The 14,805-nt window shown below is 50.4% G+C and overlaps 1 protein-coding gene across 7 annotated transcripts in view; it reads right to left on the reverse strand.

Annotated features, from left to right (window-relative positions):
* Positions 1-222: 222 nt before the first annotated feature.
* The window catches only part of LOC105021564 (axin-2), an 86,870-nt gene continuing 72,287 nt past the window's right edge, over positions 223-14,805 (reverse strand). For all 7 annotated transcript variants that reach the window (XM_034294286.1, XM_034294287.1, XM_034294285.1 and 4 more), the window contains 8 exons: positions 12,696-12,836; positions 9,769-9,871; positions 7,876-8,016; positions 6,878-7,293; positions 6,316-6,738; positions 5,938-6,033; positions 4,873-5,040; positions 223-2,070 (listed from right to left, as the gene is read on the reverse strand). In XM_034294286.1, coding sequence (XP_034150177.1) covers positions 1,944-2,070; positions 4,873-5,040; positions 5,938-6,033; positions 6,316-6,738; positions 6,878-7,293; positions 7,876-8,016; positions 9,769-9,871; positions 12,696-12,836 — 1,615 coding nt within the window. In that variant the 3' untranslated portion in view covers positions 223-1,943. The remainder of the gene's footprint in view (positions 2,071-4,872; positions 5,041-5,937; positions 6,034-6,315; positions 6,739-6,877; positions 7,294-7,875; positions 8,017-9,768; positions 9,872-12,695; positions 12,837-14,805) is intronic.

Here is a 14,805-nt window from a genome sequence, read left to right on the forward strand (position 1 = left end):
GTAGTAACATTTTGAATCATACAGATTCAACTGCTTTAGTGTTCAGTTGAAAATTGATTCATGAATGGAAAATTGTGTATATGTCAGTTTCAATGTATGTGTCAAAGAAGGCAGTGAGGTATAATGTTGTTAATGTTGTTGGCATTCATTTTCATATAAAGCATTATCAAGCATGCTATTTCTCTTTGTCATCTAACAACAATAATGCACAGACAACAATGGTTTCATTTGAAAAATATAAAACTTTAATAAAGGCTACATCTCTTAATAATTACAATAATTATAGGTCCATGTAAATCTTTTAAATGAAACTCTGTATATAATGTATAATTTACAGTTTAGATAAAACAAAACACAAAAAAGCCATGGCGTAAAAACAAAACAAAAAAACAACGACAGGATTACATGATAATTATTATTAAAAGCATAAAAAATCTTTTTAACATAAAACCCTTTTGAAAACCAAGGGAATAATAATTAACACCCTGAATCAGGGTAGCACATGGTATGACATCCATGTAGGCACAGGTGCTGTACTGACACTAGCGGGAGTGTTGGTGTGTTCTTTAATCCATACTTCACAAAATTCATAATTACAATGTGTACAGGAGTTCTCTCTACATATATGTGTATTTTCAGAGATTACGTTCGTTTCAAAACATTCAAAAGGTGTAGGAGCAACATTTCGTAAACTTTTCTTTCTTCGCTAATAAATATGGGAACATAAGCCATTTTGAAACGTCGCTGCTTAGCCACTGCTTCCTGGAGAGGAAGCTGTTTCTTTTTCGAAGCGCGACAAAGTTAATTGTGCTTGCAGTAAACACTTAATTATTACATGGTACAATTTATAGTTCTACGGGTGGTCTGTATTCACAAATTCCAAATTTCGTTCATATAAAAAAAAAAAAAAATAGGTCTTTCTTTTTCCCTGTGCGATGCCTGGTCTACAAACAAAGGCACGACCACTGGAAAAGGACTGAGCTCGGTGCAGGAGTGGGAGAGGAAAAACCAACTGTTCTGGCTTGAAACAGGAGAGCACACAGGTATCATCAGCAGCAGCAGCATATTTAAGACTGGGATGTCGGTCGGTTTGTCTACTGGGGACAGTGGAAAAGAGGAGGCCGACCGGATCGGTTCAGAAATCGGCGGGGTGGGGGGGTTTGGGGTCAGAGGGTGTGCACTATCAGAATCTTTTGCGACATTGCAAGTTTTTTTTTTTTAAATGAACCCAGTACTCTCCCAATACTCTAAGCAGCTTGTCCGTCAATGCGACGTGGTTCAGGGTCAGGTTGGATTTGGGGTCGGGAAATGGGTACACAGGTTACAGGTGAGGGAGAGAGGGACATTTATTTCTCGTTCTTCAATAAATACTCAACTAAACACGTTAAACTCATGACAAAACGCATCAATATAATCTATAATACATGTATATATACACATATATGCATGTATGTATATGCACACGTATGACGCTGGCACAAAGTTAGAAGAGCAGGTGGCGTCAGACAGCTCTGCTGTGGGTGGCCTCTGGTGCTATAGCCAGTCCATTGCACTTGGTTGGGGTGGCTGCGTGTCCATGGGCGCAACGTTAGCGCAGCGGCCGTCTCGCGTTACGGACAAAACAGTCATCCGCATCTTCAGTGGTTATATTCATGGAGGCGGGGCCTCGACTCTCTGACTGTGGTGTAGTTCCCTCGTGTTTCTAAGGCTGATTGGCTAAGAAAGTCAGGGAGGGGCAGGGCCTCCTCTGGGTTCGGTGTACTTCATTGGCTCGTTGTTCCTTCAATCACACTTCTCTCGCGCAGGATATATTAACTCTATTTAGCTTAATAGTAGAAAAGAAAAAGTCTGGAGCGTTATCCACCCACCATCAATTTCAAATGTTCTGGGCTTCACACGACGGCATGTGCTGCGAATTTTGGGCATTTTGCTGGTAGGTGGCATCAGTCCATGCGCTCTACCTTGCCCAGGACTTTGCCCTCATACATGGGCAGAAGGGCACCGTCCTCCCATACCTCCTCGAACACGGCCCCACACTCAAACTCGTCACTGGCCTTTTTGAAGTAGTACCTGGAGCCAAACAAGAGGGAGAGAGAAAGGTCAGAGAATGTACACGGAACACAATGTAACATGCAACAATTAAACATATTTCAGATAAAGAAATCAGTCAAATTAATTCACTTATCTACGGATTACACATGACAGAAAAAACGAATTGACGTGTTCACTTAATATTTTTCTTGAATATGTTTCAAGAGAACGCAAAACCAAAATAAACATGGCAGCTACTGAAACAAGATTGTACACACAATCAGTGTCTAGAAACAATTCAGCTCAGCCCTTGCGGCAAACAATTCAACATGTAAGTAAACTCGCTCGCACATGTCCACGAAACAACCATTTTCAAAGAACAAACGCTTCACACCAAGGACACCTCAAACCCAACTGAACCCAACCTGGCAACCCAAACCATTCCCACAGGTCAGGGTTGCCAGGTTGAGCTGATCTCTGTCAGTGCGATGCTGTGTTGAGAGAGAGAGAGGAAGCTGAAGGAACTCGACTGCTGGCCATTCTGCAGATGCCTATCTGTCCTGGAAGGAAGGTCTCATTAAAGTTGAAGGGCTAATTAGGACCTGTCTTAAGGCCCCCCCCCCACCCCCCCTCTTAGCACTGAGATTCTCTTGTCTAGTTCAGCCTTCTAATTGTGCCCTACTGTCAAATGATGGGGCTTCCTGTCACTGGGGCTGACATTTCAGGTGCCGGAGAGTCTGCCTGTCGCTGCACGCCCCTCACACACTTACTGACACACATACACACGCACACACAAGTGCGCGTGTAAACACACACACGGCCCTACGGACACACTGCTGGAGACGACTAAGAGGAGATTGGAGAGAGAAAGGCTCAGACACACAGTTTGTTTAACTGTGGGCAACGTTCCGATCACCAGGGGAGAACAGAGTGGAAGAGAGAGGCCTCTATCCCGGAGGCCCTCCGTGGGTGTGATAGATTGGACGCCGGCCGCGAGGACGAGGGCACTGGTCCAGACAGTCTCCCGGAGGTCAGGGGGTCACCGTCGCCGAACCGCCTTGTCTCCACCCCCCAAAAAATTTCTCCGGGTTCGGAGTCTATGAAGCCCAGTGACTCGAGGTCCTAATGACTTCTTCTCCCTCTGCTTTAAAGCCGACCAGGAGCAGCAGGGAGAGATTTAATGACGAGCTTTGTAATGGAAAATGCCTCGTTTTGCCCATCTGTGCCTGGGCGCTGGAGTTCCGGAGCGCTTTCCCCACACCCCCGTAATTTTTTCCTGTATGACCAACATCGAGTTACGATTCACACAAACAAACCAAAAAACCAGCACGTGCAACGTGCAAAAGGAACTCGCATATTTCTCCCCTCCCCTCTTCGTGTTTTTCTCATGTTCATTTAAAATCGCAATGAAACGCCAGGGAGTGAGCGCTTGGCAGCGCCGCTGCAGTGCATGGAGGTAAAGTTGAGGGGAGTGGCGCAGAGCGGCGAGGGGATCCGATTCCATGCTGACGGGGGCGTCTCCCGGAGGGTGGTACCCGGAGTTGTGGCCTGGACGGCGAGGTGACGCTGCCATTTTTCAAACTGCCGAGCCAGAGCCATTGCCCCGGGCGCGTCTTCGCAGCCTTCGCCAAATCCCAACGGCGTTCGAAAGGGGCTGTGTCTTCACCGAGGAATAGTTCAAAGGCACCGCCTCTTTTCACAGAGAGGAAAGGGGATGAACAGGGGGAGGTGGGGGAGAGAGAGGGGGAGAAATGGAGTTTGGCGAGGGAGGAGACAGAAGGACTCTTTCCATTGGAACATGTTTTATGTGGCAACGGCCTTTTCTCTCTGCGCAACATCTGGCACCAATAACGTCTGGCAGAGCGGCTGAGTGCTGTTCCCCTGCTGCCATGTTGAAATGAACCAACTCCACACATTCCGCGCCATTAGGGCCATCGGCTTCAAATCTTTGTTTTTTTCATGCGGAAGAGTTACAGGGCAGAGAGGGTGCGACCAGTGGTTTGCCGTGTTTGTAGTTGCGAGCAGATGTGGACGGGTGTTCAGAATCGCAGAGACTCCAATCAAGAGATGGGACAGCCGCGCGAGGTAGAAAGACCTGGAAATACATCTCTTCCTCCACTAGCACTAACTTAGCCCGAACACCTGGTCAACTTAACACAAATGCGCTAACTGCAAGTGCGCTAAATGGCAATAATAGCAAATGGTGTGTAAGTGTAACTCACTTAGTCTCTTTAATGTGTAATTAAATGATTTCAAGTCTCTCTCTCAACAGCTCCAAGTCGTAAGCAAAAGCAAGTTGATAACACGCCAGCCATTGGCAATGTATGCAGTTCTTTTAAATCAACCTATGACTGAACCCGAACAGAAATAGGTGGCCGTGGTTCTGCCTGATGAAATGATTGGGAGGAGGAGGAATTTGAGGGCCTTGCAGTGGCGCGTTGAGTCTTTGTGCGCAAAATAAAAGGCCCAGGCTTCAAAGCCATGCTTATTAAGGCGGCCTTACCATGGAAATAAATACCAGATGTGAACCAAATCGCTCCAGTAACCCCCCCCCCCACCCAGTACAGTGGAGCGACCCATCCCCCTTCCCTGGCAGAGATGTGCTGTTCCTTCTCAGAACTGAACACAGCGCTCTGACTTTTTAATACATTCATTTCATACACTTCTATGCGCGTGGAAATAGACACAAAAAACAAAGTCTACTTTTAGAAAGGCAGGCATAGAAAATGCCTGCGTTTGGTGCAAAAACAAGAAAAGCACAACTTGCTAAATAAGATAGTCTTGCTTCTCAGCAGTGTGTATGAAATGTGTGTGTGTGTGTGTGTTTCTCTCTATATTTACCTGTAGTTGCCTTTCTTGCTGAGCTGTTCCTTAAAGTGTCCCAGAGTGAGGCTGTGTGTCTTCAACATGCTCCGATAGGGGATCTCCTCGCCGCAGAAGAAATAGGTGACCACGAGGTCACAGCCGGACACGCTGACCCCGCTGATCGACTTCTTTGGCTCTTTCCACCTGGAAACACACAAGGTGGCCCGAGATTAGATGAGATGGCCGAAACCCCGTAGGCGGGACACAGCGTATACATTCCACGTTAACCCGAGGCTGCCTAACCCAGAGCAACGGACGCTGGTGCCAAATGGATGTTTTTGTTGCTTTTGTAAACTGTGCAAAGGCTCCAACGGGGGACTTAAACACAAGGCGCGTGAAACGGCTGGTTCAGGCATTAAGCGGCACTGTTTTGTCTGAAGTCGTTGAGGGATAGCTGGGGTGAGGTTAACCTCTGGTGGGTGTGTGTGTGTGTGTGTGCGTTCAAAATCATACAGGACAAGCGCATCCTTGTTCACGTCCAGGGGCCCTTCCATGGTATAACCTTAGAGAGCCGGCCCACTGAAGGTCAGCCAATTAAATCTCAAAAGACCTGGAGAGTCAGGTAGCCACGACCTTAACATCAAACGCCCTATCTGGCCAACGCACACGCGCGCGCGCGCACACAAACGCACGCACGTACGCGCGCGTGCGGTGAAGGGGAATGACAACCGGGGCTAATGAACTCTTCCTTGTATGCGACTGTCTCCGCTTGTGTGTGTAAATGGGTTCACACATGTAGGAGGATTGTATTGATCTTGTCCTATCGTGTTTCGTCTTAAATTATTAAAAGGGAGGGAGAAAAGAGCGGTTCAAAGGAATAGACATGCTGACTCACAACATCCCCTTCAAGAGAGAAAGACAGAGAGAGGGGAGCAGAGAAGTAAGAGAAGGTGAAAGGGAGACAGGGGAAAATGAATAAGGGAGGAAAATAGAAAGTAAGAGAGTGAGTGAGCGAAAGAGAGAGAGAGTGAAAAAGTGAACAAGAGCAGAGATTGAGTATTTGAGTCGGAAACAAAAGGCGGTAGAGAAAGAGGAACGTACTGGTCTGTTTGAAGTGCGGAGCTGGACAGAGGTGGGTTTCCACTTGGGAAAGGCACAGGATGACTCCTGTCTCTTTGAAGGCTGGACGTTGAATGCCTGTCGGTCCAAGACAGAGAGAGAGAGAGAGAAAGAGAGAAAGAGGGAGAGGCACAATGCGATCAAATTGAGGTCATCAGTATTCAGCGCAGAGTCGGAGAAAACACTCCGGCTCTACAAACGGGTGAAGAAATCAATCCGGCGCTACATAAGCATCCCATATAGTCAACTTCAGTCTACCAAGAAAAAAGAACCCAAAAAACCCCACTATTGTAATATGAAATATCTGCTGCAAATGAGATGCTGTAGAATGCGCACATACTAAAAAGTAAGTGTGCCCACCTTTGTTTGGGAGGTTTTGAGACTTCCTCCAGTCTCCGACGGGCTTCTTCTAGCTGGGCCAGGGTGTTGGGAGGGGGTAGGGGGGGCATGGCCGGGTCCTGGATGAAGGGGTGCGCCGGTTGGTGACCTCCGCGGAGGTGTCCCCCCGCGCCGCCCGCTCCCCCCCAGGATGAGTGTGTCCGGCCAGGGGGCGCCTTGGGCGACGACGGGTCTGCGAGGTGGCCCTTCTTCAGGCCCTGGGTGGCGCCATGGGGCTTGTGTTTGCCCTGCCTCTCGCTCTCCAGGATCCACTGCCAGACGTTCTGCGAGCGGTCGGTGGCATCGAGCGGCAGGCGTGGTGGCGGCGGCGACGTGAGGCCCTCGCTACCGTTGGTCTGACTCAGACCCTCACACGGCTTCACTGGCCGCTTGGACAAAGATCGCCTGGGGGGGGGGGGGGGGGGGGGGGCAAGAGATTAAAAGGCATGTTCTTCAAAGAGAGCAAGAGTTTTTACCACAACCCACACCAGGAAGCTAAGCACGGTTGATGCCGTCAAATAAGCGGCGATGAATGTGAACCAACCCGGGGTTGAAGTCTGAGTAGTCCGCGCCCCCAGGGATGCAGAGGCATTGCACGCGCTGCGCCGCCTCGGCCTCGATCTGCTCCTTGCTCTTGGGGCCGCCGGCGGCATGGTGATGGTGGATGTAGTGGTGGTGGATGTGTTTGGTCGACGGCCTGCCCCCCGCCAGTGGGCCCTTGGGGACCCCCGGGTACGAGGGCCCCGGGAAGGGGACCGTGGCGGCCGAGGGCCGGTCGGGAGAGCACGAGCGGGGCGAGTGGCGGACCACGCCGGGCGACTGGCACCCGGGCGTCTTCAGAACCCGGGACAGGTGCTCGTCTAGGATGGCCTGGGCGTCGTCCTCAGTGCCGGACGAGGGGAGAAGGGGATGATGGAAGGGGACGGCCGCGGGAAGATCGCTGTCGTCCCTTTCCTCCTCCTGTATGAAGACAAGACAACACATTGCTTTAGAGTATGGCTCGGCTACTTCTATGGCTTCCCTTGGTTTGACTATTGTCTTTTCAGGCTGGTTCTCCTTGCTAACCAGCTTTGGATGTGCCATCTATTACTGTCTTCCCTCATCCATAATGTACAGCAGAGCCGTGACTCACAAAGACACTTCCACCACTGCACACACTCAACATTGTGCCACTGGAGAGTCTCCAGCTAAGCGCTAACTATTTGAAGCAACTTCAAGTGTGTCAAGACGCATAAGTTTGAAACTTCTACAGATGAAGAGGAAGACTTTAAGACGTCATAGTTAAACTCCCCGGGTCTTATTTGTTCTTCCGTGAGACCACAGGCAAAGTCTCTTCAAATCTAGTTAGCAGTGAAGCAAACTCATCTCCATCTAGCTACACTGTCTTTCTCCAGTCCGTAGCAAAGATGGCTTTTGGAATCAGGATACTCACCCTAGCTAAGAGGACGTGGAACGCTCCAAGGGCCCGTGACTAAATTCAACTGGGTTGTGGACTGAAGTGGAATATACCAACTGGTGTTTGGAATGGGGGTGTGGTCTTACCTCTTGGATCTGCTGTAGCCTCTCCTCCAGGGAGGTCATGGTGTCCTGCTCCCGCTTCAGCTTCTCCAGTCTGGCGATGAGCTGGGCGGCGAAGGTCGATGGATCCACTGGCGTCATTTCTTTAGGCAGCCGATGTGTCCTCTGCAGGGGGACGAGAGAGGACACTTTTGAGTTTCGGAGTGCGTGGGATTTGTTCACCCCTTCACCGCCTCACCGGTGCCCTCTACTCTCAACTCTACCAGCCTGCTTGGAAGCCCTTGGCGCCACCGCGGCCCGATCATACCCCCGTGCCCACCGCCCTCAGCACTGCCAGCCTGTCAGCTGGGTAGAGAGGTCGGGGGCAGGGCGTGGCCCGGCGGAGGAGGGACCCCCACCACCGCTCCACGCTGTACTCCGACCAAGCCGTCAGCGCACTTCAAAGGGCCCCTCGTCGAACATCAAAGGCCCCTGCACTACGGGGCGTGAGGGACACGCGGCTTTAAATCCCCACGAAGAAAAGATATCGACGGCCAGGCGGGCGGGGGCAACATTTTAAGAGGGAGATGAAGAAGGGGAGGGCGGAGACCGAGAGAGAGTGCGCTGCGCTTTCAGAGTGGTAGGAGAGAGGGGAGGGGCAGGCTGGAGGAGTCAAATGCAGGGAAGATCTGAGGGGACACGGCATGCGGGGCACCTCTGAGGTTCTGTAGTGACATTACCCTCCGTATCCAACTCCTCTCTCGCGTTCTCCTGGTACCCCCTTATCTCATTTCCTCATTATTATTCGGAGCGCTTGCTTTCTTGATTTTTACTCTCTCTCTCTTTTTGTTGCTGTTCCTCACATGTCTTTGTGGAGATGATGAAGGGAGGAGGGAAGAAAGGAGTGCCCCCGCCTGCCCACCCCGCCGCCACCGCTGCCTGGGGCTGGTGCATCATGGGAGCCCGAGCCATCTCCAAATCAGGAGGGAGACATTAAACGGAGGGAACGTGGAGAAACCGACAACAAGGGCCCCTTCTTCTGCTTCCCTCCACACACACACTCACACATACACACAGCCATCCACCCTGCATGGAGGCCCACGCACACAACCCGGACGAAAGAGGACAAAACAACTCCGTGTCTCTTGCACCCCCCCACCCCCCAGCCCCGAGACTATAATATCACCCCAGCAGCCCGAAGAGCTGCACCACGAGGAGCCAACTATTGGGGCCCCCTACGCCACAGCCCCTGGCGACCCTGGCTTAGACGCCACTCCGCGGGCAGGTGAGAGTTATAAGGAGGCCGGGGGTAGGGGGAAGGGGTGACAAAAGGGAAGGGGGTGGCGGCGGGCGGCGTGCACAGTTGGAAGTTGTCAATGAAGAGGCCTGACCAACCTGGGTCCCATTCATGAATTCAACCCTGTGATCAAAGCAAGTAGGGAGCACCACCCGGCTTTGGCTCCGCGAACCCTGACCTCTAAGGGTTGTCATCGTCATTTGCCCCTGACACCATCCCTATCCATATTTCACATTTTGCATTTATAACACTCCTGACTAGGTTATAGAGGTAAATTGATGGGAGGAAGGGGTGTCTCTGACAGCAATAAATGACAGTTTGACGAGAGGGGCGGGGGGGGGGGGGTAGCGATTGAGCGGGAGAAAAGAAGTGATATGCAAATTTGTCCTTTCATTTACACTGACTTTTATATGAAAATGAGCAGGGGAAAAAATATAGTATTCTGTCACAACATCATAACATGCACTAGAAAAAATAAGAAAAAATAAGAAAAAGAGGAAGGGAAAAAAAACACTGTTCCCAAAAGGGGGGAGTTGGGAGCCGGTGACAAAAGTTTGAACGTTTGAAGTGAGAAAAAGATTTATAAAAAGACACCAGACATCAAACCAGGAAGTTAACAGGAAGCAGGAAGTGGGACTTACAGGAAAGTGGGGTAGCGAGACCTGGCCGTTGATTTTGACACTACGGTGCATCTCCCGCTGGATCTGCTTCTTGGTGCCGAGCTTGTACGGAGGGATCCCGTCTCTGTCAGAAAAGACACAGGAAGAAAACACAATCAAATTCAAGGTCAAAGTTTACTCAATATGGCCCTGAAGTGCTAGCACTAGCTCACAGGTAACATAGCTGACATGCTAATCACTAATATCTACCAACCCACATGCAAACCCTTGGCTTAAAACCATTCTCTACTTCTGGGTGTGGGCAGACATTCCCACCCTGTATCCCCAAATAATACCCACAATGCATTAGCGGCGCTAAAGAAACATTAGGCAAGTGGTGTGTGGACCCTGCAGGGAGGCTGTTGACCAACAGTGGCCAACACAGCACCCCTTTGACCCTTACTACCACACACACCCCCTGGCCAAAATCAAAGAGCAGAGGAGCCCTTGAAGCCGAGGCAACCAAAACACACATAACAAAAACACAGTAGGACAATGGAGGGAGATATGCAAAACATCCCAGCACTATAGTTGAAAAGTGCCCCACTGATATGTTCCTCATCAGTCCTTGTCAACAATGGAAGAGCCTGAATTTAAAGAAAATGTCAGCCAAGCGAGTCCCCATAATTCCGGCCTCCGGTAACAACAACTACCTTGATAACGCCAACTAAGAAGCCTTCTCAGGGTGTCGTCCATTTTGCTAAAAGCAGTGTTACCTTGTAGATTTGTTGTCAAGAAAAACAGGCTTTATATAGCCTAAACAATAAGTGTCTCTGGACATTTTATTGTTTAGGCTATTGCGGGAGGGAGGGAAGGAATCCTTTTCTCTTTCTCGCCCTCCAAAGTCTGCTTTTTTCAGTCCAGTGCCATTTAAGCCTGGCCAATTATCTTGGCCTTTTTGGTTGCTCAGAAGGGTCTGACCTAGCCCAAACGCTAGTCTTTCCGCTGCCTCTTTGAAATCTCACACTCTTGCACATATGCACCCGCTGCCATCTTCATTTGGCAAGCGCTCTGCCAGCAAGCCTCTGATCTCTGCAACATCAAAAGGCTGGTTTGTAAGATAAGGTAATGTTTGAAGTTGGCGCAGCAGCATTCCCAAGCGTCCAAGTAAATCCATAAATAAGATATAAGCAAAAAGAGAGAGAGAGAGAAAAAAATCCTTCTCTTGCTCTTTATCTGGAAATGAGATTCAAATTTCACATTTGCAGTGAGCCTTTTAACCAACTATAAAAGGACATAGTAATCAAATTGTCCCCCCCCCCAAGGAGGAGGAAGAAGCTGAGGTTTTTATTACAATCGGTGAGGGGCGGTGAGGGGGACCAGTGATTGTCGAAGGCTCAAAAGCCCCTGAGCGGGTCTAGCCATTGCGGGGCGCTATACTTTGTAACACAAGGTGCATAAATAATTAAAAAGAAGACAAACGCAGGGGATTTGACTGAATCCATTTTTCCCACCACTTCATTCACGTGACGTGACTCCAGGTTGGCATAACACCGTCATCACCAGGAGAGGCCAGGATTGGCGAGTTCTGGCCATTTGAGAACACAAGTCATCGCCAGGAGAGGCCAGGTTAGGTTCTGGCCATTTGAGAGCTCCCGTACTTCTACAGTGTCAACATAGGCGCTTCCCAAACTTTTAACACAGGATTACAAAAATAGGAGCATATACCCCATCTCTCTCGTGCTGCGTTCCGCGGCAGAAGAGACACAGGCTGTGCTCCTCTTACCCAGGCCCTCTCTTTATGGGAATCTCCTATTCAGTTTTGCAAGTCATTTTCAAAGCAGCCAGCCACCCCTCTCATCCTTTAAAGCTGTTCTCGGCTAACAATAGGCTGAAAGCGATTCAGTTAAGCCTTTTATCCTCTGTGCACTTTATTTTCTTACTCCCTTGCACTCCGAGCCCTAGCTGCCCCCCCGCTGCTGGCTCAGGGTGCAGCAGGGCAGGGGAGGCGAGCAGAGGGAAATTGGGGGTAGCTTGAGGTTAGGTTTTGGAGGGGTGAGGGAGAAAGATTGAGGTAGATTTTTTTCGCGGGGTGCCCCCTAATCTGGGCAATGGAAGTACCTCCCAATCCCTGTCTCAGGGTGCGGGAATGAGTGACCTCCGTGAAAGCCTCACTGACACATGAGAGAGAGACAGACAGAGAGAGTGAGAGAGACAGAGAGAGAGTGTGAGAGACAGAGAGAGAGTGTGAGAGAGAGAGAGAGACAGAGAGAATGAGAGAGATAGAGAGAGTGAGAGAGACAGAGAGAGAGAGAGAGAGAGACAGAGAGAGAGAAGCCAATAGCTGAGCAGGAAACCGCGCCACCATGTGAGTAAGCTGCCTTTCATTTGCTGCCAACATTTCTCAATGAGTTTGTCTTAAGGCCCGAATGGCTATTTTCCTCACCCCCCCCCCACCACACACACACACACACAACCCCACAACCCCCGTTCTCTCTCTCCCTCCAAGTTCTTCAAAGGGAAAAAGCGATTAGATAATATGAAAAGGAAAAAACAAGACTGTTGTGGCAGAAGGGGATGGATACCCCCCCCCCACACACACACACACATACACACACACATCACGAACATCTGCCTGTGACACGTCAGGAAAGACATCAAAAGCTTTTTTGACATAATGACTTTCACAGAACCCCCCCCTCCCCACTCCCTGGAGCCACAATACACATTAATAGAATTACCTGAACTCAATCTGAGTTGATCGTTTAAACAAACATCTCGCTCTCCTTCGCGGCGAGGCGACCGCCGTCGTCCAAGACAAACGTGACACTAAGGTCGCCGTCTCACCCCAAAAGTTTTGTTTCCGGGATAGGCCATTATTGGCGGGCGTTAAGTGAATGGCCACACCATCACAAAGGGAAATTGCTTCAGGGAGGGCTAGTATTCATTCCGGGAAGGTGGACACTTACACACTGCTGTCAGTCATAGACGTGGAGTCGTCGGTCATGGCGTCGCTGGAGACCTCGCTGTCGTTGGCGCTGGTGGCGGGGGCGAACACGTAGCCAGAGTTGACCAGGTATGGACTGACCGGGTCTCCTCGCCTGTGCGACCTGCCAACACAAGAGCAACTGTCCTTCAGACACAGACCCCTCATCCAGCACTGCACCTATTTAACTTTATATTACTGGAACCCAAATACAGTAAAGTGTGATTTGCTTGTGCGGGGTGTGCGCGTCGACCACAGTCTTTCGCGGCCTCGAGAAAGACCCGGGAGTCGGTTCGGGAACATTCTCCCGGGGTGGCCGTGGATTGATTGACTTTTTCATAATTAGAGTCACTTTGGCGAGACTTTCTGGGGCCACAGGAATGTGACGGCGATATCGCAGAGACTGTGTTTTTTCTTCTTCTCCCGGTCCCCCTCCCAGGTCTCGCTCCCTTTCATGTCCTATCCCCCGTGATGCAGGCAGGGTGGTGGCTGGGTGAAGTGAGCAGCCCAGCTGTATGTGAACGGACAACGGAGCCACTTCCCCCACGCCCTCCTGCTATCTTCTCTGCCCTTTTGTTTGGGCAGGGCCCCTGCTCCTGCACCGTTACGCTCTCTGAAGCTGTGCACTCTTTTCTAGGGAGAGCCCCCCCCCCCACCCCCACCCCCCCTCTTGTCTTTGCTTCTTTTTTATCCGGAGCCCCTCCTTATAACCGCCCCCCCCCCCCAACCCCCTTTCCTTCTCCCACAACCGAGCCCCCCTCTCCTATCCTTCCAAAAAGTCTCTCTCTGCTCGCTCCTGCTGTGTTGCATTCCTGTTCCATTAGTGAAGGGGGTGGACAAGGGAGTGGGGGGGGGGGCTGCTAGAGCTTAAAGCTTGGGGAGGGGGGGAGAGAGAGAGAGAGAGAGAGAGAGAGGGAAGGAGGGCCTCTTTCTTTATGAGAATGCCTATTGCCAGGGGGGGGAGAGCTGAGGAGAACCCCAGCATGACTAAAGCCCTAGGCCCCAGCTCAAACCTGACCTTTTTGGAGGTTCGCGCAGAGAGTCAGGTATTTAGCACAGCTGGGCTTGCGGTTCCTTCCCGCCTCTCTTTCCCTTCGCTTTCATGATCTCCTCCCCCCTTCCTGTCTTCCCCTTCCCTAAATCTCAGTCTCTCTCTCTCGTACTCGCGCTGACTCCCTCCGAAGCACATGCTTAGGCTCTGTCAGAGGGATTTCTCAAAAAGACGAGATAAAAGTGTCTGGTGAAGGAAGGGGTGGATGTTGGGGGGGGGGGGGGGGGGGGGGGGGCTGGTACAACAGAAAAACCTGCATGGGAGCGGGAGTTTGAGACTGACCTTGCCGGCAACAGTTTCTTTTTTGCGTTGTTTCAGAGGAGAGTGGCTGAGTTTCAGGGGGGAAGAATAAAAAAAAAAAAAAATGGGAGCGCAAAGGGCGAAATTAGTTCCACATGTTTCAGATGGAAATGCGTTGACCTAAAGAGTTGGTGAGGGGCAGGGGGAAAGGGGAGAGAAGAAGAAGAAAAAAAAATAGGACAGGCGAGGGAGGGGCTCCGCCTTTTCTTTAAGGGCGCACAAGAATGTGCGGATCACACCAGGAAGCTGAGGAGATGCCCTCATGTCAACAACCCCCTGAGTCTCCCTTCAGTTCTCAACTCAACATGGCCCCTTCTCCACATCCTGTCTGCCACAGAAACCCTGTCCCCTAGTCCAAAGTATCACTGCTAGCTTTCCGCTCCTATGCCACCAGTAGTTATTGTGCCATAGGAATGAATGTTTTAGTGCCATACAAGCTAATATTCCTGACATTCAGCACATGTCCCCCTCCCAAGTTGTGCTGAATTATGTCACGGCGTCAACAGGAAATCTGAACATGAATCGGGTCAAATATTAGACAATAAAACTTTGTCGCAAATCAGTTGTAACCCCCCCCCCCCCCCCCCCATCTATCCTCCTCTCAACAAACATTTAGTCCTACTTATTGCTATACTGACCATCCAAGGGAAAATGTGTTTCCCTTGAAAAACCGACTGTTTTCAAATCAGTCTTTTCCTACAGACACTGAAAATAACAAGATACTCCAACAAGTCTCTGATAA

The sequence above is a fragment of the Esox lucius genome, chromosome 9, assembly GCF_011004845.1.
Source record: "Esox lucius isolate fEsoLuc1 chromosome 9, fEsoLuc1.pri, whole genome shotgun sequence".
Lineage (NCBI taxonomy): Eukaryota > Metazoa > Chordata > Actinopteri > Esociformes > Esocidae > Esox > Esox lucius.